The sequence below is a fragment of the Myotis myotis genome, unplaced genomic scaffold, assembly GCF_014108235.1.
Source record: "Myotis myotis isolate mMyoMyo1 unplaced genomic scaffold, mMyoMyo1.p scaffold_m19_p_18, whole genome shotgun sequence".
In the NCBI taxonomy this organism is placed as follows: Eukaryota; Metazoa; Chordata; class Mammalia; order Chiroptera; family Vespertilionidae; genus Myotis; species Myotis myotis.
This window is the reverse complement of record NW_023416322.1, coordinates 670143-691634: the sequence shown is the minus strand read 5'-3', so window position 1 is coordinate 691634 and position 21492 is coordinate 670143. Positions and strand designations below refer to the sequence as shown.

At 57.9% G+C, this 21492-nt stretch overlaps 2 protein-coding genes across 4 annotated transcripts in view; both read right to left on the bottom strand.

Annotated features, from left to right (window-relative positions):
• Nucleotides 1-437: 437 nt before the first annotated feature.
• On the bottom strand, nucleotides 438-5157 carry LOC118673196 (nascent polypeptide-associated complex subunit alpha, muscle-specific form-like). Its single transcript, XM_036343748.1, has 4 exons — nucleotides 5135-5157; nucleotides 4756-4771; nucleotides 3892-3989; nucleotides 438-1582 (listed from the first exon to the last, which is right to left on the bottom strand). The coding sequence occupies exons 1-4, from the start codon at nucleotides 5155-5157 to the stop codon at nucleotides 1066-1068; spliced, it is 654 nt and encodes a 217-aa protein (XP_036199641.1). The 3' UTR covers nucleotides 438-1065.
• Nucleotides 5079-21492, bottom strand: part of ATF6 (activating transcription factor 6) — a 143535-nt gene continuing 127121 nt past the window's right edge. For all 3 annotated transcript variants that reach the window (XM_036342270.1, XM_036342272.1, XM_036342273.1), the window contains 2 exons: nucleotides 20531-20615; nucleotides 5079-5521 (listed from right to left, as the gene is read on the bottom strand). In XM_036342270.1, the coding sequence (XP_036198163.1) occupies nucleotides 5316-5521; nucleotides 20531-20615 (291 nt within the window). In that variant the 3' untranslated portion in view covers nucleotides 5079-5315. The remainder of the gene's footprint in view (nucleotides 5522-20530; nucleotides 20616-21492) is intronic.

Here is a 21492-nt window from a genome sequence, read left to right as displayed (position 1 = left end):
TGGCTCTCTCCGAAGAGCTGCCTGGGCCTGGCTTTCCACCGTCTCACCACGCCTTGGGAACGAGTGTACTTGTGCCTAAGGAAGCCTGGTGTCCGCCACTCACGTGTCTGAACTTGTACTGGAACTACATTCATGTGTCTGGCTCACAGACGACCATGAACTCAGGAGGCGGACCACGCCGTGAAGAGCCTGCCGGGCCCACACACCGGGCTGGGCAGAGGCCTGGGTGGGACTGAATCACCCAGCGCCAGGGGAGGATAAAGGATGAGTTTTTAGATCATTTATTTTCCTGCAAGGATTGTAGTTCAAATATCTGGACACAATAAAGGAAACTCTTCCGTCACCAGTCAGCGGCTTGAGGCTTTCTGCCTCCTTACTAATCACTTAACATGGAAGATGCATTTGATCTTTTATCTTTTTACAGAACAAAACAAGGCAAGCTTACAAATTCTTTATTTAGCTTTCAGACCCAGATCAAGTGTTGCCTTGCCAGGATGCCCGGCAGCACGTAGTCTGTCCTCAGGGCCTCCTTGTGCTGTAACCCAGCAGGTGAAAGGGAGACACCCGCCTCCTCTTGCCCTCACCCGCTGGACAGCACCGCCCTCGGGGCTTCCTCCTCAGGCCCGACCTCCTCGCCTGACGCCCTGGGTGGCCCAGCCACTCTGCCGCGTGACCAGAGCAGGACACTGGCACCCGAGGTGCCGAGCGGCTGTTGGCCCACCTGGAAGCCTGGCTCCCGGTGAGTTGAAGGTCCCAGGTGCATCTGCTGAGAAGACGGACCTGTGATCCGTCAGGATGGTCACAGCGGGACAGGCCACGCCTCCTGGTTTAACTAATGGCCACCAACCTCAGGGACCAGCAGCAAAACGGGGAGCTTGTGACCGTGGCAAACGCTAAACTGTGGCTCTCAAGGTGCTGACTCTCTAATGCTCACGGCAAACCCATGCGGAGCGTGCCAGCGCCTGGCAGGGCTGACAGGTCCCACCGGCGCGGCCTGTCCAGAGCCCTCCTCACACGCCTTGTCCCGCAGGACCCGGACACCACGCGCACCGCCGGGTCCTGGTCTCACCCGAGCGGACCTGCTGGGGCCGCCACCGACCATGTCAGCCAGCAGGACACGCGGGCACCCTCGGGCAGGACACGCTGGGCCCTCAGGCAGGACACGCGGGCGCCCTCGGGCAGGACACGCTGGGCCCTCGGGCAGGACACGCGGGCGCCCTCGGGCAGGACACGCGGGCGCCCTCGGGCAGGACACGCTGGGCCCTCGGGCAGGACACGCGGGCGCCCTCGGGCAGGACACGCGGGCGCCCTCAGGCAGGACACGCTGGGCCCTCGGGCAGGACACGCGGGCGCCCTCGGGCAGGACACGCGGGCGCCCTCGGGCAGGACACGCTGGGCCCTCGGGCAGGACACGCTGGGCCCTCGGGCAGGACACGCGGGCGCCCTCGGGCAGGACACGCTGGGCCCTCGGGCAGGACACGCTGGGCCCTTGGGCAGGACACGCAGGCGCCCTCGGGCAGGACACGCTGGGCCCTCGGGCAGGACACACGGGCGTCCGTGGGCCAAGTCAGGATTCTGCTTCCTAGAAAATTAAAAACAATCTCACACCCTGGGGGAGGGGCCAGAATGAAAATTTCTTACATCCCATGGTCTTTCTCTCAGGCCTGGTTCTTGTTTTTTAGATAAAAGTTATAATTAGTGTCCATATTAGCAGCAAGATCCTTGATTTCTGTAGGTTAAAAGGACTCATTACTAACAAAAGTGTCCTTTTTGTAAAAGTAATGAGGGGCCCATGGGGACAAGTGTCTCCGCTTGGAGGCCTCAGGGGACTCATTTGGAGGCCAATGCGGGTGAAACAGCGAGAACAAAAGGTCATTTCAAAGCCAGTGAGTCCCTGGGGGCGGAGGACTGACAGTGGCCAAGGTGTCCCTCTGGCCCTTAGTGGTTATTTCTAGGAGGAACTTGGAGGCGGAGGTCGCCTGGACACTTCGATGTGTTAGAGACTCAAATACAAGGACAAGCTGGTCCCTGCAAAGTTTTCCTGCCTAGTTTTCCCACGTGAGCTTAGGAGAGGGGGAGCCAGGTCAGAGCCGGCAGCTCAGGCGGGAGGACGGAGAACCGGAGAGCCGCTGAGTCCCAAGCCCTCTGCCTGCTGCTCAGACACCGGGAGACTCGGATCCCTTCGCTGCCCTCAAATGCCTCCGTGCCTCCTTTTACCAACAAGACACAAAGCACCGCCCGCATCGCAAAGATGAGAGGGTGCCGTTTGCCCGTGTGCATGAGCCCCCATGACCGGACAGAGGTATATAGCGCGGCGAGTGACAGATGCCTGGCGGACGCCGGGGCGTGGAGACCAAGCCGCAGGGCCTCCCTCAGTTTTCTGGGACCCGACTCGGCAGGCAGCACAGGGCGCCCACCCGTCAGCGGAGCCGGCACACCTGGGGCTTGTGCTTCTCCAGCAGCTGCACGGCCACCCCACTCGGCAGCGCTGGCGCCCAAAGGGCCCAGCCTCCCCCAGAGCACACCTCCGCTCCGCACAAGCATGCAGACTCCACTTAAGAATGTGATAACTTAGACCATTATAAGCATACGTATCCCCCAGAGTTCCTGGCTGCCTGAGGGGTGTGCCCTCATCTCAGAGAGAAGGGGCTCCCAGCCATGGGGACTGGGGACAGGGTGCAGCCCTCTGTCCCACCTGCCCTCATCCTGACGCCCCAGCCCCCACGTGAGGAGGTGCTGCCAGCTGTGGACGTGCTGCCGTCTTTGGTGGGGGAGCGGGTCCTGAGCACCTGCGGCTGGGCAGGGACAGGGCCGGGGCACGGACAGGGCCGGCTGGGCACGGACAGGGCCGGCTGGGCAGGGACAGGGCCGGCTGGGCAGGGACAGGGCCGGCTGGGCACGGACAGGGCCGGCTGGGCAGGGACAGGGCCGGCTGGGCAGGGACAGGGCCGGCTGGGCACGGACAGGGCCGGCTGGGCAGGGACAGGGCCGGCTGGGCACGGACAGGGCCGGCTGGGCACGGACAGGGCCGGCTGGGCACGGACAGAGCCGGCTGGGCATGGACAGGGTCGCGGGGAGGGGAGGTGCAGGGGAGGCAGAGCTCTGCGAGGCTCAGTGCAGAGGAGGAGCCCGAAGACCACAGCTCTTGTCCAGCTCGCTCACATGACAGAGGACGAGGAGCAGGGCCCGGTGGGCACCCCGAGAAGTCAGTGCACCCCAGGGGGAACGGCCCTGGGGCATCAGCCAGGATGCCAGGTCAGAGGGTGTGCACAGACTCCAGTGGTCAGCACTGGGAAAGGGCACCGTTGATCCTTGCGTGTCACACACCAGCTTCTGAGGAGCCCATTCTCTCACAGGGCTAAACCCAGGCACCCACCCGGGTGGCGGTGAGCTTCAAAACATGGCATCTGAGCCACCAATTCCTGCAGCAGAGCCCCTGCTGCTGGATCCCCGCAGACTCTGAATCTTTCCTTTCCTCTCTTAAGAGGGGGCACTGGTAGTGTGGGGGAGGGGAGGGCATGGGGAGGGGAGGGCGTGGGGGAGGGGAGAGTGTGGGGGAGGGAGAGTATGGGGGGAGGGAGAGTATGGGGGAGGGGAGAGTATGGGGGAAGGGAGGGTGTGGGGTAGGGTGTGGGGAGGGGAGGGTGTGGGGGAGGGGAGGGTGTGGGGGAGGGAAGGGTATGGGGGAGGGGAGGGTGTGGGGAGGGTGGGTGTGGGGGAGGGGAGTGGGAAGGGTGTGGGGGAGGGAAGGGAGTGGGGGAGGGGAGGGTGTGGGGAGGGAGGGTGTGGGGGAGGGGAGGGCCTGAGGAGGGAGAGGTGGAAGCGGCCGAGCGTGTGGAGGAGCTCCGTGTGGAAATAACATTCCTCGGGAGGACAGGAGGGAAGACTCACCGTAGGAAAGGGCAGAACTGAGCGGAGGAGGAGGCCCAGCGGTTACAGCTCAGTCCACCAGGGGCGGGCGGGAGGACTGAGCTCTGACTGCCTTTTCCCTGGAGAATGAACATCGTTGCCATCTCCCGGATCCCCATCTCCCGGGATCCCCATCTCCCGGATCCCCATCTCCCGGGATCCCCATCTCCCGGATCCCCATCTCCCAGGATCCCCATCTCCCGGATCCCCATCTCCCAGGATCCCCATCTCCCGGATCCCCATCTCCCAGGATCCCCATCTCCCGGATCCCCATCTCCCGGATCCCCATCTCCCAGGATCCCCATCTCCCGGATCCCCATCTCCCGGATCCCCATCTCCCGGGATCCCCATCTCCCGGATCCCCATCTCCTGGATCCCCATCTCCTGGATCCCCATCTCCCGGGATCCCCATCTCCCGGATCCCCATCTCCCGGGATCCCCATCTCCCGGATCCCCATCTCCCGGATCCCCATCTCCCGGGATCCCCATCTCCCGGATCCCCATCTCCCGGGATCCCCATCTCCCGGATCCCCATCTCCCGGATCCCCATCTCCCGGGATCCCCATCTCCCGGGATCCCCATCTCCCGGATCCCCATCTCCCGGGATCCCCATCTCCCGGATCCCCATCTCCCGGATCCCCATCTCCCGGGATCCCCATCTCCCGGGATCCCCATCTCCCGGATCCCCATCTCCCAGGATGCATCCGCAGGAACCCAAGCCCGCCTGTCTGCACCGGGTCTCGGAGTAGAAGACCCGCTGCTTCTCACAGGGCAGCAGAGAAGACCCAGCACGGACGCTCAGCCCCGTGGCTCGAGCCACAGAAGACACGGGCGCTGTGGTCTGACCTCGGGTGTTGGGTGTCTCAGTGCCACTGAGCCTCCATCTCAGGCCCTCCGGCGCCCCGCCCGGCCGCCCCGTGTGGTGAGGTGTGGACGTGGTGGACGTGCAGGCAAGCCCCGCCGGAGGGCTCTTCCCCGGCTCCCGGGCTCTGCTGGGGTGCGCTCGGCGCCTGGTTGGAAACCCGTCTCCGACACGCAGCGCGCACAGTGGGTTTGCACTGGATGCGTGAGGAGCGGCGTGGCCGTGGGCGCTGCAGGCTGGAGCCCAGGGCGGGCAGAGGGCGCGGGTCTGACGGGAAAGGTGACACACACACACAGCGAAGCGCAGCTCAGAGAGTGCAGAGAATCTACTTGAGGCCACACGGGAGGGGACAGGGCCACGCGCCCGAGAGGCGCCTGGGGCTGCATCCGGGCTCGCCCAGGAGAGGGCAGTGGAGACGGAGCAGCTCCTTTTCTCTCTGTCCCCAGACTCCACCACGAGGAGCTCTCGGAGCCACCTGGCAGGCGGAGGAGCACCTGCTGCAGCTCGGGGTCCCTCGGCTCCCACGGCTCCCAGGCAGCGGGTGCTACTGCAGGGAGCCCGGGAGGGTGCTGAGCACGCGGGCGGCCTCGGCGGCTGCGGGCGGGGAGCTGAAGGAGCTGGTCTGGTTCTGCTGCTGGGCGCGGAGGGGAGGCGGCACCGAGGAGCTTTTGATGTGGAGGACCCTGGTGTCCATCACCTGGCAGTCGATCTGCATCATTACCTCGTAGTCCTGCCCGTTGATCACGTTCTCTGCGGAGGAAAACAACAGGTGAGCGGGCAACACGCAGAGCCCGGCCACAGCCGGACCCAGCGAGACACAAAGGAGCGCAGGGCGCGAGCCCTCACCCTCCGAGGCCCAGTGGCACCCGTCACCGAGCAGCGACACTGCCCGGGGCCTGCATGGAATGGCCTGGTTCCGGGTACAAGCAGACCATTTCCGGCGGGGACTACAGGGCCTTGTAGGTAAAGTACAGGCTGTTGCAGAAGGAAACGGGAGAGCCACACACACATCTGCACGTGTGGGGAGACCACTCGTCAGGAGTCTAATGACGCAGACGCTGCCACCGCCACGCTCTCTTCCGAAGGGGACGAGAGCTGCTCCTCTCAGGGAGGGGCCCACGCACCTCCTCATCCGGACCGAGGGCCACGGTCTAAGGCAGGGGTCCTCAAACTGCGGCCCGCGGGCCACATGCAAATACAAATACTGTATTTGTTCCCGTTTTGTTTTTTTACTTCAAAATAAGGTATGTGACATGTGCATAGGAATTTGTCCATAGTTTTTTTTAAACTATAGCCGGCCCTCCAGCGTCTGAGGGACAGTGAACTGGCCCCGTTTAAAAAGTTTGAGGATCCCTGGTCTAACGAGCAGTGGGCGACGTGGCTTCTCCACCGTGAGGATGACGGACAGACGCCCCCGCCCAGCGCCTGAGGGGCTGTGCCAACCTGGACAAGCGCGGGGCGGCCACACGGCTCCTCGTCTGCATTTCCACCTGCGAATCCAGAGCTGGGGCGGGGGTTGGGGTGCGGGGGGCTCGTCCTGTGAGCCTTTGCAGGGAGAGCACTCAGGGCACGGGTTTCAGACACTAAATACGTGGCCTCTGCGGGACCAGAAGGGAAGTTAAGTAGATTCTTGCTCCTCCGCTACGTCCTCTACTGTGGCCTGTGCTGCCGAGGGCGACACGTCAGCAGGGAGAAAGCGTGTCTGCCTCTGAGCGTCAGCGTGGGCTCCTGGAACCAGGGTCCTCGGGAGGGTCTTGTGTGCGGCTCTGGGAGCCCACACTCCCTGAGCTGCAGGTGCAGCTCTGTGAGAGGCCCCCATCATCTCAGGGGCCCGCACCCCCAAATGTTAAGAGCTAATCAGATCTCATCATCCACAACTTGGGTCTTGAGCAGATGCTCGTTTAAAGCTGACGGAAGACATCATTCCCCCACTTTATGGGCTGGTTATCTGTTCCAATTTTAAAATAGTCCCACGGCCGATGAATCCCAAGTCTCGCACAGCTTCTTGTTAGGCCGGGCTCTGCTGGCAGCTGCGCTTGGGGCGAGCCAGCCTTTCCCCACCTTCAGAGGATGCAACCCCGAACGCCTGTAAGTGAGCTAGGTTTCCTAGCAAAGTGTTTCTTCCCCAAAAAGGAGGAGATGAAAGAAAGACAAGCTGCTGATGTGCTTGTAGTCACTTAATTCAGGACGTGTGACAGTTCAATTTCCAGGCGCCACACGGTCATCTCCCTTTAGAATCACGGCCCCTCCCATTTTATTCTATTTCATTATTACCTTTTTATAATCCTCACCCAAGGATATTTTCCCATTGGTTTTTAGAGAGAATGGAAGGGAGGGAGAAAGACACACAGAGAGACATTGATGTGAAAGAGACACATCAATTGGTTGCCTCCCTCATGCGCCCTGACCAGGGCTGGGGATGGAGCCTGTAATGGAGGTCCGTGCCCTTGACTGAAATTGAACCCAGGAACCTTCAGTCCTTGGATCGACGCTGAGTCAAACCCACTAGGGTGCCCCTCCCATTTTAGAAAAACTGAAGTTGTGTATGTGTGTGTACGTGCATGTGTGTGCGCGTGCGCATGTGTGTGCATGCATGTGTGTGTGTGCATGCGCACGCACTGGGACACAGGTGACCTGATGATGGAAACACATGGATGAGAGGTGTGTCTCACACTAATTTTACTGCTTCCCTGCATGGCCTCGAACCCAGACAACTGCTTCAGAGCCAGGTGGCACCCATCCAGGCCGTGCCTGCGGAAGTCACTGGAGCCGTGTGCCCACCACGGTGTGAATGGGCGACCAGAGCTCTTTAGCACCTTAAATATCAAGAGAGATGGCGAACCGGAACAACAGCTCAGATGCTTTGAGGAAAATGAAAGCTGCAACGATTCCAAACCCAGGAGTCCCAGCTGTGGGCGGTGGCCAGGAGGAGGCTGGGCTGGGACAGTGGCTGCTTGGAGACGGGCTCCATGCTTAGCTCCTTTCTGAAGGCAGCGCTTCAGGGCCAAGGCAGCCATCGGGGTTACGCGGAGGAGAGGGAGGACGTGTCCGCCTTGAGCTGAGTCCAGGAGCCCCTTCTGGACAAGCTGGACCCTCGGCCAGGAGAAGCCCCATTAGCCAGCGCCTCCAGGACCGCAGCGGCAGGGCTTAGCCTCCTGCGGGACTCTGACCGACGGGTGTGCCAGCTGCACCCCTGGACAGGCGGGCGGACCAGCTTCTTGCAGCTCTTCCTTCCTCAAGGGCTCTGGCACGGCTAACACCACCCAGGCTGGCGGGACGGCATTTCCGAGTGTCGCCTCTGGCCTGGGTCTCAGTGGGAGCAGAGGCGTCCAAGCAGCACTGATAGGGACAAGGACCTGCGGCTCTGGTGGCTCAGGCAAGACAGGGCGGGGGCAGGCGTCGGTGCCCCACCAACCAGAGAAAACGCCAACGCTGGAGGTTCCTGGGGGAGTGTGGGGGTCGACGGGAGACTGGCCGTTCTGTGGACGGGACAAAAGGACAGTGGCCGTTGGAACAGCGGAAGCAGAAGGAAGAGAACGGAGTAAAGGGAGAGGCTGACGCGGCCCCTCTCCTGAACGGCAGGCCTCCGAGTGAGCAGGGTGACCCCGAGTTGGGAGAGGAGGAGACAGGAGCACCGCTTAGGAGCCTCCGGCAACTGGAAGGAAGGGCGTGTGACCCGAGGGCACAAGGGCGCCCCCGCCGTACACCGACGCTGAGATGACCACACTCGCCCCAGGGCCCTGACCACAGCAGAGCTAACGTGCAGGTCAACGGGGAGTTCCGGGAAGCAACAAGGCTCCCTGTGCTTTGCAGAGAGCACACGGGACCAACAGGGCCCCGAGCTGAGCCCCGCGAGAGGATGTCGCTCTGTGTGAGGCCGGCGTGGGCAGTGACCGGCGGAGGGGTCTGTGCCCATGCCCAGCAGGGTGTGTGGGGGAAATGGAAAAACCAGGCCCCAAAAGGGTAGGGAAGGGGGACAAAGCCACAGGAGGGCCAGGAGGAGGGTCCGTCCTGCTGTTCTCCCTCCTGCTCTGCGGGGCCCAGGGAGTTCTCTCCAATGAAGAACCCATGAACCACTCCCGGCCCATTTCAAGGCCCACCTCCGAGACCCTCCCCGAGGAGCCAGGCGGGCTCTTCCGCAGTGCGCTCCCCCAAGGGCCGCTCCCCCGAGGGCCGCTAAGAGTTGGCTCCTTGAGGAAACAGCTGGCATGTCTCGGGTGTAGAACGGGAACCTCCCCATCAGCCGAGTAGAATGTTAGCGAGTCATGCTGCTCGTGGCAACGGAACCTTCTGGAGACACAGGGAGCTCCTAGCAACCAGCACATCTGCCTCTGCCAGAAGGAGTTACAGCTGGAGCCTCTGACGGGGAGGCGGGCGGAGGTGTCACCCGTGTCCCTGTAAGACCGACCAGGCTCGCTCCATGCTCATGGCAGCGGGGGTCAGGTCCGAGAGCTTCCGCCATTAGAAGATGGTAAAGCCCTCACACACAGGAGTGCGCCCGCACACAGGGTAAAACCACCGAGCCTGGAGCTTTGGCTGGGGCTCAAGCCTAGAGATGGCCCTTTCCTGCTTCTCATAACTAAGCCACTGGCACCAGGACCCATGGAAACCGGACCAACGTTCAGAAGCGCTTCCCCACCAAACCCCAACCACCCCCTGCCGGCAGAGGACAGCCCGAACCTCAGAAAGAGGCTGGGCAGGAAGGTGGTCTCTGGGGAGAAGGCGGGACGGAGGGAGCCAGTGTGCAGGCGGGGCACCCCGGGCCGAGCGTCAGAAGAGCACGGACCCGCCATGACCTCGGGTCTTGGGGGCGTGCGGGGCCAGGCCCTGTGTGTGGGAGACGCTGCCGCTGCACTGCTCACCGGGTGGCCAGACCAGTAGGGGGCAGCGACGGTGCCAGGGGGCTGCTGGAGCCAGCGTGGAGGGATGTGTTTCTCTTGACGACACTGCCCAGAGCCTCTCGAGTTCCATGGTTCAAGGTGAAAAGAAAGCAGAGAGCAGAAGAGAAGGCGGGTGGGACTGTCAGGGAACCTGGGGCAGCGCGGACGGAGGCCCCGGGGAGCCCGAGCGGCCCGCACGGCCTTTCCTCTCCGGACGGGCTCTCCCCGCCCGCGTCGGTACAGCGTGTCCTCAGTGAGAGCCCTGCCCGTGGAGCCACCACACGGGGCCGGGTGAGGGCGGGCGAGGCTGGCTTAGGCCTTCAACATTCCTAAAAGACGCCACCTTTCCCAGGGTTTTCTAGAAAGCAAGACTTTAGAACAAGGAGGCTTGGCCCCTCCCCGCCCCTCCTCGGCAGCTGCGCCTGTTACTTACGCCATGAGCTCCCCCACAGGACGCCCCTGCCCGCACTGCCGGGCACGGTGTCGCCATGACAGGGCCGCCAGGCTCACCTTGACCGCTTTCCATGCGGGGGCTTCACTGCTGCCTCGCAGCCCGGCTGTCAGCGAGCAGGGCGCCTGCGCCTGCGGTCAGCCCGACTCGGATGCCACGCGGCAGCCGCCACGCGCGGGCCCCGAGATGGCAATGCCGCCGATCAAGGCCAGCTACGGAAACGGGGCAGCACGCTCTTGGCGACATTTAAGTGTGACGGGAACAAAGAGAGAGACAACCACGGAGTGGACTGGGCGTGCCCTCCGGGCGGAGCCTGCACCTGAGACCCCAGCCCAGCGCAGAGCACAGCCCGCACCGCGCGTGGGACCTGGAGCCCGAGGCCCAGCGAGGTCCGCCCGGTGCTGAGCCGCTGACACTACCAGCCGCTACCGGCTGTTCGAAGCCACTCGGTTTGGGGCTATTTGCTGCAGCTCGATCACTAATACACTGAGCTGCCCGAACACTGTAATGAGCAGTGGGTCGGCTGAACAGTGGCCCAGCCAAAAGAATTTAAAGCGTCTGATGTATGCATTTAATCTTGTTGTAATAAGCAAGTTCACCTTTACAATATTTCTTAAAGTGTGACTAATACTACAATTGGTTCAAAAGAGCCAGTTCAAAAGGTTGTAGCAGCAAGAAGATTTGGTCAAAAGCTCAGAAATTCCAGTGTCGACGAGGCAGAGCTCTGACAGAGGGAATGGCTGGTCCCAGCAGGTCTGAGGACACCTGGGGACGGTGCCTGGTGAGGAGCGAAGCTGTAAAATGATCCTATTTTTGAGAGATGACAGTAGGATATAAACACACAAGATGAAACGGAAACACTGGGCAAGGACACACGCATGGACACCACCTACTGTGCTTCCTGGCTCGGCCCTGCCCTTCACGCCATTCCTCGCCACGTCGGAGGGCCACGGGACCACTGACAGGAGGCTGAGACAGCAGCACAGCGCGTGGCCACGGAAAACCACCCACACGTGGTTCCTCTAGCAATTACTATTTCCTGTTATGTCTTAGACCAGCCGTGGGCAAACTATGGCCCGCGGGCCGGATCCGGCACATTTGAAATGAATAAAACTGGGGGGAAAAAAGACCATACCCTTTTATGTAATGATGTTTACTTTGAATTTATATTAGTTCACACAAACACTCCATCCATGCTTTTGTTCCGGCCCTCCGGTCCAGTTTAAGAACCCATTGTGGCCCTTGAGTCAAAAAGTTTGCCCACCCCTGTAGACTCTAGCCCTACTTTCAAAGAATTTCACATTACTTCACAACTCGAGGCACTGAGAAAATTTAGCAGAAAGTTCCAGAAACCGAAATTTCACCTGAGGTGAGGATAAGACTTGTCAGGGGAGAGAAAAGACAAACCAAAAACAGAACATTTGCAAGGCATATACCTGAGAAGGAGCTTGTCTCTACAGCACATAGAGGACTCCTATGGCCCAATCGCAGGCAACAGGCACATTTCTAAATGGGCAAACGCGTGGCGACAGCTCTCCACAGATGTGCAAGGAGCCGGGCACGGGGGAGAGCCGGCATCCTGAGCCCAAGGTAAGACACGAACCAGGACCAGCTCGGACGCAGCCCCTCCGCCCGAGACGCTGTGGTCAGGACGGACAGTGGTCAGTCAGTGCTGCTCGGACGTGGAGAGCACGGGACTTCGACACAAGTGCTGGGACGCACAAGGTGCAGCTTGCATTTATTTGATTGATTCATGTTACTTATTTCTAACGCACAATTGACTACCTTTCCCATCAATGAATCAACTGAATTGAAACAGGAAAACAGCTGACCAGTGAATAGAGAATGTCTCCAAAATTCTCTACTTCATAACCAATGTGAAGAATCTCGTATTCCATAGAGAAAAAACTGTTTTTTAAAGAGACAAATTATCATAAATGCAATTTAATCCGCAAATGTTAAATAAGGTTTGTTATGGCTTAAAATCTTCTTGAGAAATAGATTGAAACAGGAACTTAAAACAGCTCTCATAAAAGCAGATGCCAAGAACAGCAATGACGAACCCCACTGGCATTTCCCCTGCTGCAGCCGCGCTCCCCGCACCGCGTGGGAAAATGCGCTGTTTCAGAATCTCTCTGCGCGGGCGTGGGCGGCAGCTCTCTGGGTTCATGGGAGTTTACTGTCATCAGAAACCAAGGTCATCATTTATCTTCTTTCCGAAACACACAGTTTAAAGACATGCTGCCAGCCCGCGTGTAAGGTCAGGGCTTTCGAGCCATGCCCGCCTCTCCCAGGGAGCGTCCGCTGAGCTGAGCTGTGTGCGCCGGTTTCCTGCGCGAGCCCGTCAGAGAACGCGGCACTCGGTCCAGGACACACCGTGCTTCCCCGCCCCGCTGCCAAGAGCCACAGACTCTCCCTCTGAAACTTCCTTGGACTCTGTCCCTTCCTCTCCGTTCCAGGCCTGCAATGACCTCACCGCTGCTGCCACGTCTCCCCGCTCACGCCTGCAGCTGCCAGGCTCTGTTCTTCCTCCGGCTCGTCTTCCCTCCCGGCCTCAGCCAGATCAACAGTCTGTTTTGAATAGGTAAAATCACTTCCCGAGCTCACCGAAGGGCCTAAGCCCCGCAGCTGCACCCTCTGCACGCCTGGTCTTGCTCCTCTCCACCACGGGTCCTTTCCGCGGTCTCTCCCAGACCCCATGCTCGGTCCCAGCTCAGGGCTCATGGTGTGTGGCAAGCAGCAGCTGCTCATCCACCGCCCAGCACCGTCATTTCCATCCTAAGAGGGTGCCATGCTTTTTGCACATCACAACATGCCCAGTTCAGTAAGACAGTACATTCCTGGGCCTCCCTTGAGCTGAGCGTAAGCAGTTTATGTCCAATGAGACATAAGCAGAAGTCTGCTAGAAATTTCTGGAAAAGGTTACTTTCCTGACAGATGCCATGCCTCCCCCCTTTTCTGTCTAAAATACAGATATGAGGCTTGAGCTGCAGCAGCCACTTTGGCATCAGCCGGGAATGGCCGCCACAAGGGCAGCAGCCTTGGTCCTGGCTGGCATCCTTAAATCGCTGCGTCGTAGCAGCACAGCGCTGGCTCGCTGCGTGGACGTCTCAACATACAGGGGAATGAATCCAGGGCACTTCCGCCAGGAAACAGCAAGGCTTTCCATTACGTGTAGCTGAACTCAATCCTTATGCAAATATCTTATCCTCTCCTCATCCTTACACTCTTAGATTTCCTTTACAGTCAACGTTCATCTCCCAGCGTACCAACTGACATGACCACCAAGATTCTGTCATCTACCACATTCTTCTCATTTTTTTGGTTAATCCTCACCTGAGGATTTTTCCATTGATTTTTAGAGAGAATGGAAGGAAGGGAGACAGAGAGAAAAATCTGTAATAAAAGGGTAATATGCAAATCGACCAAACGACCCAACAGCAGAACGACCATCCGGATGACTTTCCAGACGACCAGGCAATGACACACAATGACACGCACTGGCGCAAGGCCAGCCAAGGTAGGTGCGATGTGATTCGTCAGGGGGCCCCATCACCCCATGACCGCCCCGCAGAGGGAGGCCCAGGCCACTGGCCAGTGACGCTGTGGCGGGGCCAGCCAGCAATCACCCTGCAGAGGGAACCCAGGCCAGCCAAGTGATCGCACCCTATGCCTGTCACCTGCAGAGGGAGGCGACCAATGGCGGGGGGGTGGGGGGGGGCGGGGGTAGCGCCACACAGATGGCCAGCAGGGGCGGGGCCAGCTGCCGGGGGAAGGAATGCCCTGTTAGGCCCTCATTGCCAGCCAGGCCCAGGCTGAGGGACACTGCCCCCACCCCGCCCCCATGCATGCATTCCGTGCACCAGGCCCCTACTATAGATAAAAGAGAGACACAAATTGGCTGCTTCCTCCACGTGCCCGACCAGGCCAGGGATCGAACCTGCAACTGAGGCATGCGCCCTTCAGTCCACAGGCCAGTGCTCTATCCCCTGGGCAAAGCCGGTAGGTCCTGTTCTCCAAATGTCTGATCCTATACCAAAAGCATCGGGTTTATAACTGCCAGGACTGAACTGATCTCTCTTTTAAAAGCCAAGCAGTGCACTGTTTCTGGAGTAGAACTAAACCATCACTGAGGGCCCAGACCCACCTGGTAATTCAGCCTCCATGAGGCTGAGCCACAGGACCTAAGGACCACGCCAAGTTTTACCCCAATTCTACAGACACCCAGTCAGACTCTGCCCCTAGAGCAGTGATGGCGAACCTTTTGAGCTCGGCGTGTCAGCATTTTGAAAAACCCTAACTTAACTCTGGTGCCGTGTCACATATAGAAATGTTTTGATATTTGCAACCATAGTAAAACAAAGACGTATATTTTTGATATTTATTTTATATATTTAAATGCCATTTAACAAAGAAAAATTAACCAAAAAAATGAGTTCCCGTGTCACCTCTGACACGCGTGTCATAGGTTCGCCATCACTGCCCTAGAGACTCTCTTCTCCCGGAAAACTGCCGCCGGCACTCAGGCCCTGCGTGTCCGTCAGTGGGTGTGGGTGCTGCGCTGCGTGCATAGCTACACATGGTTAACAGAGCGGGTGTCTTTGGAGAGAAAACCTTTTTCTCGGATGACTACTGACCTTTCTCCTTTTCAGTGGGAAGGTCAGTGTGGGGATTTTCCTACTGCCTTTGGCCGAGCGTCAGAACTCTGGCCACGACCCCATCTGCAATAACAAACTAAAGCACGGCTTCGGGAGAAGAGTCCATTCACTCGACGGTGCGGATGCAATTACACAACATTGAAATGGAGTGCACTTCAGTGAAAACACAACACTGTGCTACGTTTAGGAAGCAGCGGACCTGCAGGCCTTTAGGAGAAACGGGTTTGTAAGAGCAAAGGCACGACGTCAGGCACAAGCCTCCGTCCCCAGCAGGGCCGGTTCCGCTCCCTGACCACTCGGCCTGCGCTGCCGCCCGCGTAGCCTCTCCCACTAACCAGGCGCTCCACTGCTCAGAAGTTCTCTGTCTTCACGTGGAAATGACTTGGAGATTGAAGGTAACTGCTGTGTAGCCTGGAAGTCGTTCGCTCACCTACTTGGGCCTTAGTAACGACCGGGCGGACCCCCCTGCACCTCGCTTTATTTACTCCCCGGGCCGCCTGCTGCGCACACAGGCACGTGTGGGAAGAGCAGCTGCTGTCGGTGCCCCCGCCTTGACAGGGGGCTCCACACAGGAGCTGCCATTTCAAAGCTCCTCCAGGTTCTGTTTTGCTGAGTTATTCATCAAGACTGAAAGGAAAAGAGCAGTTTAGACCAGCGATGGTGAACCTTTTGAGCTCGGCGTGTCAGCGTTTTGAAAAACCCTAACTTAACTCTGGTGCCGTGTCACATACAGAAATTTTTTGATATCTGCAACCATAGTAAAACATTTATATTTTTGATATTTATTTTATATATTTAAATGCCACTTAACAAAGAAAAATCAACCAGAAAAATGAGTTTGCATGTCACCTCTGACAAAGAGGTTCGCCATCACTGGTTTAGACTCCATCAGACAAAGAACGACCTCCTTGCAGCTCACTAACCTGTTCTCAATCCTCTTATGACACAAGGAAATGAAATAATACAGAGAATGCAGAAGGAAGAACAGTTCATTACAAACCTACACTAGAGAGCGGAGTGGTGTGACTCGTGTTTTCTCGTGGCATTGGCTTCACAGCCGTGTCCTACTCTCTGTCTAGCTGCCTCTTCTGTAGACATCTTCCCAGCTCAAAGCCAGACACTGACCTGGGAATCGAATTTACTTCGCTAAAACGGGAAGGTCAAGTCCCTCTTCCCAAATAGCCTCTCAAGGGTCCTACACGCACCAGCTACTCAATAAAATCTGACTTCACCTCCTCCGCCACCCTCTCCAAGTTCTATAGGCTCCCCTACGTCAGAGGGGGGCAAACCACAACTCGCTTTTCTTTCCAAGTCACGTGGGACTTTTAACTCAAAAATGGCAGAAAAGATACTGTAGTCACCTGTGCCCAGCCCGCCCGCGGCTCAGGGTGAACCGCTGGTTCCAGAGCTGCCTCTCGCAGGCTGCTCTGTCGTTGGTGCTGACCAGACTCTCTGGGCCTATCCTGTCCTCTCCAGACCGTACGTGACATAATTTACATCATAAAACGTCACGTTCATATGCCTCATAAGCCAGACCTCCCTCTGGGCCTCGGAGGGTTCTGTGTCATCTTTTACACGGGTTTTCCTTTAAGAGCAATTCTGGGAAGGACATTAACCATTCCAGTTCACTCTTTACTGTGAATTTCCAACCCCAGCAACGCGGTGAGAGAAAGGCGGCCGGGCACACAGGCCCATGACTTCACGTTCGCAAAGATGAGGCAGAACCGTGCTTGCCAACTATTTTAATCACATAAAGAATTAAAATAGCAAAATCTTCAAGTGACCACCAAGTAATGACCGAGTGAGGCTTACCCTTCTCCTGTCCCTCCACAACGCTGCCCGCCGGAGCCGAGCCCGGATGCCGCGGCGCCCCGAGGACTGGCGCAGCCGCACAGCGGGGACCCAGCGCACAAGGCCCACCTGACTCTGCGATATCCGCACGAGACTGTCTTTAACGACGTGATTGATGGGAACATATTTTATACGTGTGTGTAGCCCTGGCTCCTGCTACACATGTTGTGTAAATGGCACCGGTCACTCTGAGCTTCGATGTCTCACCTGTGACGTGGAGACACAGAGCGGATGGACAGCAGCGTGGCATCCAGGAACCACAGCCACGTCTTGGAGAAGGGACATCAGACACACCTGGAGGGCACAGGACAGCTGTGCAGCAACGCGGTCATGCCACAAGCGGGTGGTGGCATCCCAGCTGCTCACGTGGGTCAGCACTCCCCCACGGCTCGCACAGAGCACCCTGGGGGCTCACCGAGCGCGAGCCGGCGCCTCGCGTGGTTCTAAAGCACACAGTCTGTCACCAGAGCAAGGGGCTGTCTAGGAGCAGGGCCCGCGGAGGCGTGACAAGCGGAGGCAACGCAGGACCTGCCTGGCCCGTGAACCCTCCACAAAGCCATGAGAGAATGAGGGCGGATGTGAACTGGACGATGACGGTGCAGTAAGCTGTGCTGTGTCAGCATTAGGCTTTTTAAAGGGCGGCCACGCTGCTGTGCGGATGTAGGACGGTATCCCTTTCTGGGAGACACATGTCCATGTGTTTAGGGGGTCAAGTGTCAGAATGTCTGTAATTTACTCTCAATGGTTAAAAACACATGAGTGTCGAGAGAGAAGCAGGTAAAGATGAAGCAAATGTGGAGAAATGTTAACAAGAGTAAGTCCAGGTGGAGGGCCTGCAGATATCACGCTACTCGTCTTCCAACTGTTCTGTCGATTTGAAATTTTTAAAAATAAAAACTGGAGGACCGACAGAAGGAATCCTCGACCGTGCCAACCTGCCGAGGGGGCAGGGGAAGGGAACAGGCGTGGCCTCTGGCTTTGGCAAGAAACTAGCCAGCAGTGACCCCTTTGCGGGAGCATTTTGGGGGAATGGAGGGTAAACGCAGAGCCGAGTGGGCTGGGCAGGAGGGCAGCAAAGGGGGCGATGAGGCAAGCGGCTCCTCGAGGCTCCGCTGGGCTGTGCAGAGGAGAAAGGCCGGCGCCAGTGCCCCCGCAGAGCCGAGTGACGCAGGGGCCGGACGCTGGGCGCACAGGAAGGAGTCCCCACAGAGGATGGCGGTGGTGACGGCAGCCTGTAACCTGGAAGCAGCCGGCACTGCCGACGCCGGCACTCACTGAGCTCTCACAGCAGCTCCGAGGTAGGCGGTGCTCAAGCCTCCTTTGCAGACGAGGGAGCCGGGCCGCGGGCAGAGACGCCCCGCCAGCAGCAGGGAGGCTGTGGTGCAGATGAGGGCATCAGCAGGGGCGGGGAGGGGGGGTAGATGAGGAGAGAAGGAGGGGATTTACAGGCAGGACTGGGTGCTCCTTGGGTTAAGGGTCATGGACCAGAAGTGACTCTAGCAATTTCCAGCCGCAGAAAGGATGGCTGGTGGGACCTAAGAGAAAAGGAGCTGGCGGGCGGGGGGCAGGAGGGACATGGAGTCCAGCTGGTAAGGGAGGCGTGCGTGGAGGCCACTGAGGGTGCGATGGACACAGAAAAGGTGGAAGGGTCAGAGGACAGAGGTCATGAGGTCAGGAATCGCTGGAGGGGTGGCAGGGAGAGAAGGGGCAATCTGAGTGGAGATGGTCAAGGCAGCGCGTTCCTGGGGGCCCTGGGCGCTGATGCAGAGCGAACGGCGAGTCCTCCACGTGGGACAGAGCCGCCCAAGCCTGGGGTGAGCAGGGCGGGCAGAGCACCGCCACCAGGAAGGTCCAGGGGAGGTCACACACGGAAGGCTGTGCGGGGCCGTGGGGAGGGCGGGGCTAACCGGAGGCTGCAGTGGGCAGGACACTGCCCTCCTTCCACGGCTCAGGGACCTCGATGAAAGAAAGTCAGGCTCTAAGGTGAGAAGCGGCCTCGGTCAGAGTGAGAGGGACACGTGGTGTGCACGCAACCAGTAATCCTGCCTGGGAATCTCAATATGCTTAGTAGTTTACTATGTCCTAAAGCACAGACCATTTACAAAGAAATCCAAACCAGATTAAAAAGGAAATAATCCAACGATTATACTTTCAAACCCATGAAAGGCTCATTTTCAAAATGAGTCCCCCGGCCAGACACACAGCAGCATCGGAGTTTTCCGGGCGCACAGCCGCAGGGAGCCCAGCCAGCACCACAGGCCCGTGCGCTGCCTGGTGGCGGGTGAGGACGCCAGCCTTTCTGAGCACAACCTGGCCACACGGGAAGGGAAGCCGGGCGCCTCTGGGGTGAGAATGAGGGCACTTCTTCCTCAGCTACTGCGGGAGCAACACGCCCGTGAACAGAGGAGACGCTCAGAGCTGCGCCTTTCCTGAGGGGCAGGCTCCCGAGGCCACTCTCCATGTCTCTGTCAGAGCGAGCAGACGGTGTGAGCCCTTATTTACGTCTATCAAGGTGGCCCTCACATGTCTAGTGAGCTCTGTGTGCAGCTCACTGAAAACGCACAGCTCTCTAGAGCAGGGTCCTCAAACTGCGGCCCGCGGGCCAATGCGGCCGCCGAAAACATTGATCCGGCCCGCCGAACACACTGATCCGGCCCGCCGAACACACTGATCCGGCCCGCCGAACACATTGATCCGGCCCGCCGAAAACACTGATCCAGCCTGCCGAAAACATTGATCCGGCCCGCGGGCCACATGCGGCCGCCAAAAACATTTATCCGGCCCGCCGGGTGTTTTTGCCACCGCTGTGTGCATAGGAATTTGTTCATAGTTTTTTCTTTAAACTATAGTCCGGCCCTCCAGCGGTCTGAGGGACAGGGAACTGGCCCCTGTTTAAAAAGTTTGAGGACCCCTGACATACAGTCTTACATGTATAGTCAACATCTAAGACGTGTCCCTGAGACTAAATTTCACTGCGCTTTATCTGGAACCCTGATGTGCTGTGTAGTTGTATTTGATGGTTTCACCAGGACCATCAGGAAGAGAGGCCTGGTCAGCCCCCGGCTCACTCTCGCCCTCCTCAGCCCAGGGGCCTCCTGCACTGGCACCGCGCCCGGGCCTGCGGCGGTGCTGCCCACCACTGTCCCTGGGGCCCAGCACGATGTGTGAGAAGCAGGGTCAGCGGCGCACTCTCTCCCGCACAGCACCCCTGGCACAGGAGGAAACAGTCCTCTTCCGTGAAGAGCCAGCTGAAGTCATCTCCCCTTCACACAATTTTTCTCGTGCGTTTTCTATTCCTGTGGGACTTCCGTTTTGGAGTACGGATGTCTGTCTTATTTTTCCTTCTCGAGTATAATAAGCAAGCACACTCCGCCTTACCATCTTTGGATAGTCCTAAAGTGCTTCAGTGTGACGTGTTTTATTTAATACCTAGCCCCAGAGAACGAAATGCAACATAATGCTATCAATATCCAATTCATCAGTGTCACAGACTGACTACACACAGGCTCCCAAGGTTTGGTGCACAGTCACACCACCATTCACGGACGCGGGTCGCTGCTCTAGGTCCCAACCCCACTTGCCAGCCCCGCTCACAGCCTCTTACTCGGCAAGCACCCCAGAGGGGCCCGGCCACAGGTTTACAGCAGTTAAGACGCTGACTTTTCCAAGTTGACAAATAAAAGAGAATGAGTTTTTCTATTTAAAATACAGTAATTTAAAAAGTAACTTCAAATCTTTTCATTTTTAAAAGGAGTATAAAATTTTAAAAATAGTATTTTGTCAAAATAGTGGGAAATGTTTCAAAATTAATGCATGGATATATACCAACCAACTGAACCTTTTAAATTTCTTTTAGTTAATTCAGAGAATCGCAGTTAAACAAAGCAATCTCGTTCGTAAACCAAAAGGTCAACCTTACCGTTGATGTTTATTGCCGGCAATACAATGGACATCTTTGGTCTGGTGGTCTTGTTATGGGTGGTCGCTGGTAGCAGCAGGTGATCCTGAGATTGACAGAGAACAATCTGTTAAATGTAACAATTGGCTTAGCTCAGGAACAGGCCATAGCCCGCGTGTCTGACCCCAATGTTCAGTGGGATCATAAAAAATGGCAATTTTTAGTTGAATTTGGCCTAGAGTTATCTATCCAACAGAGTCATTTTCAAACTTTTTTTAAAGAAGAGAAACATTTTCCCCCAAAAAGCTTCTGTTCCCAAATTCACACCACACACGAGAGCCGGAAGCAGGGCCGCGGCCTGGCCACGCTGCTGGGCCTCCTCTGTCCCTCTAAAGTGGCCACAGCTGCGCACATTCTCTGTGAGGTCCATATGGACTACAGATACATAGTTCTTGCTCTTAAAAAGCATACAGTTTAGTAGGAGAATTTAAAAAATTAAGGACGCATGTCGAGCACAATTAAATGTAATCCTGCCAGCTTCTGACGATCCCCAGGTGGACTGCTAGCTGAGGGTTCTGGTTCCCAACCACACAGATACGGAAAGCAAGAGCAAGCCAGGGGTGTGACTTCTAAAGGTTACAAGGTATGTACCTGTCGGTATTCCAAGGTTGATTATGACCTACTAGAGGCCCCGAGCACCGGTGGGGTCCTTCGGCCTGGCCTGCGGGGATCGGGCTGAAACCGGCAGTCCAACATCCCCCGAGGGATCCCGGATTGCAAGAGGGAGCAGGCCAGGCAGAGGGTCCCCACTGGTGCACGAATCCATGTACTGGGCCTCTAGTATGCATATAAGATCTTTGGTTAATCTCTCCTGCTCTCCATCCTTCCCCTTCCCCTCTGAGCTTCATCAGTCTGTTCCATGTTTCCATGCCTGTGCGTTAAGCATCTGCTCCCTGGTGGTCAGTGCACGTCATAGCTACCAG

What these genes read in the sequence shown, in the direction of transcription:
- LOC118673196 (XM_036343748.1), bottom strand. Translation starts at nt 5,157, where the DNA reads ATGCAGCCCCAGGCGCCTCTCGG. An exon ending in CAGTTCTGCCCTTTCCTACG is followed by an intron (nt 1,583 to 3,891) that starts GTGAGTCTTCCC and finishes TTAATTTTCTAG; the next exon opens with GAAGCAGAATCCTGACTTGG.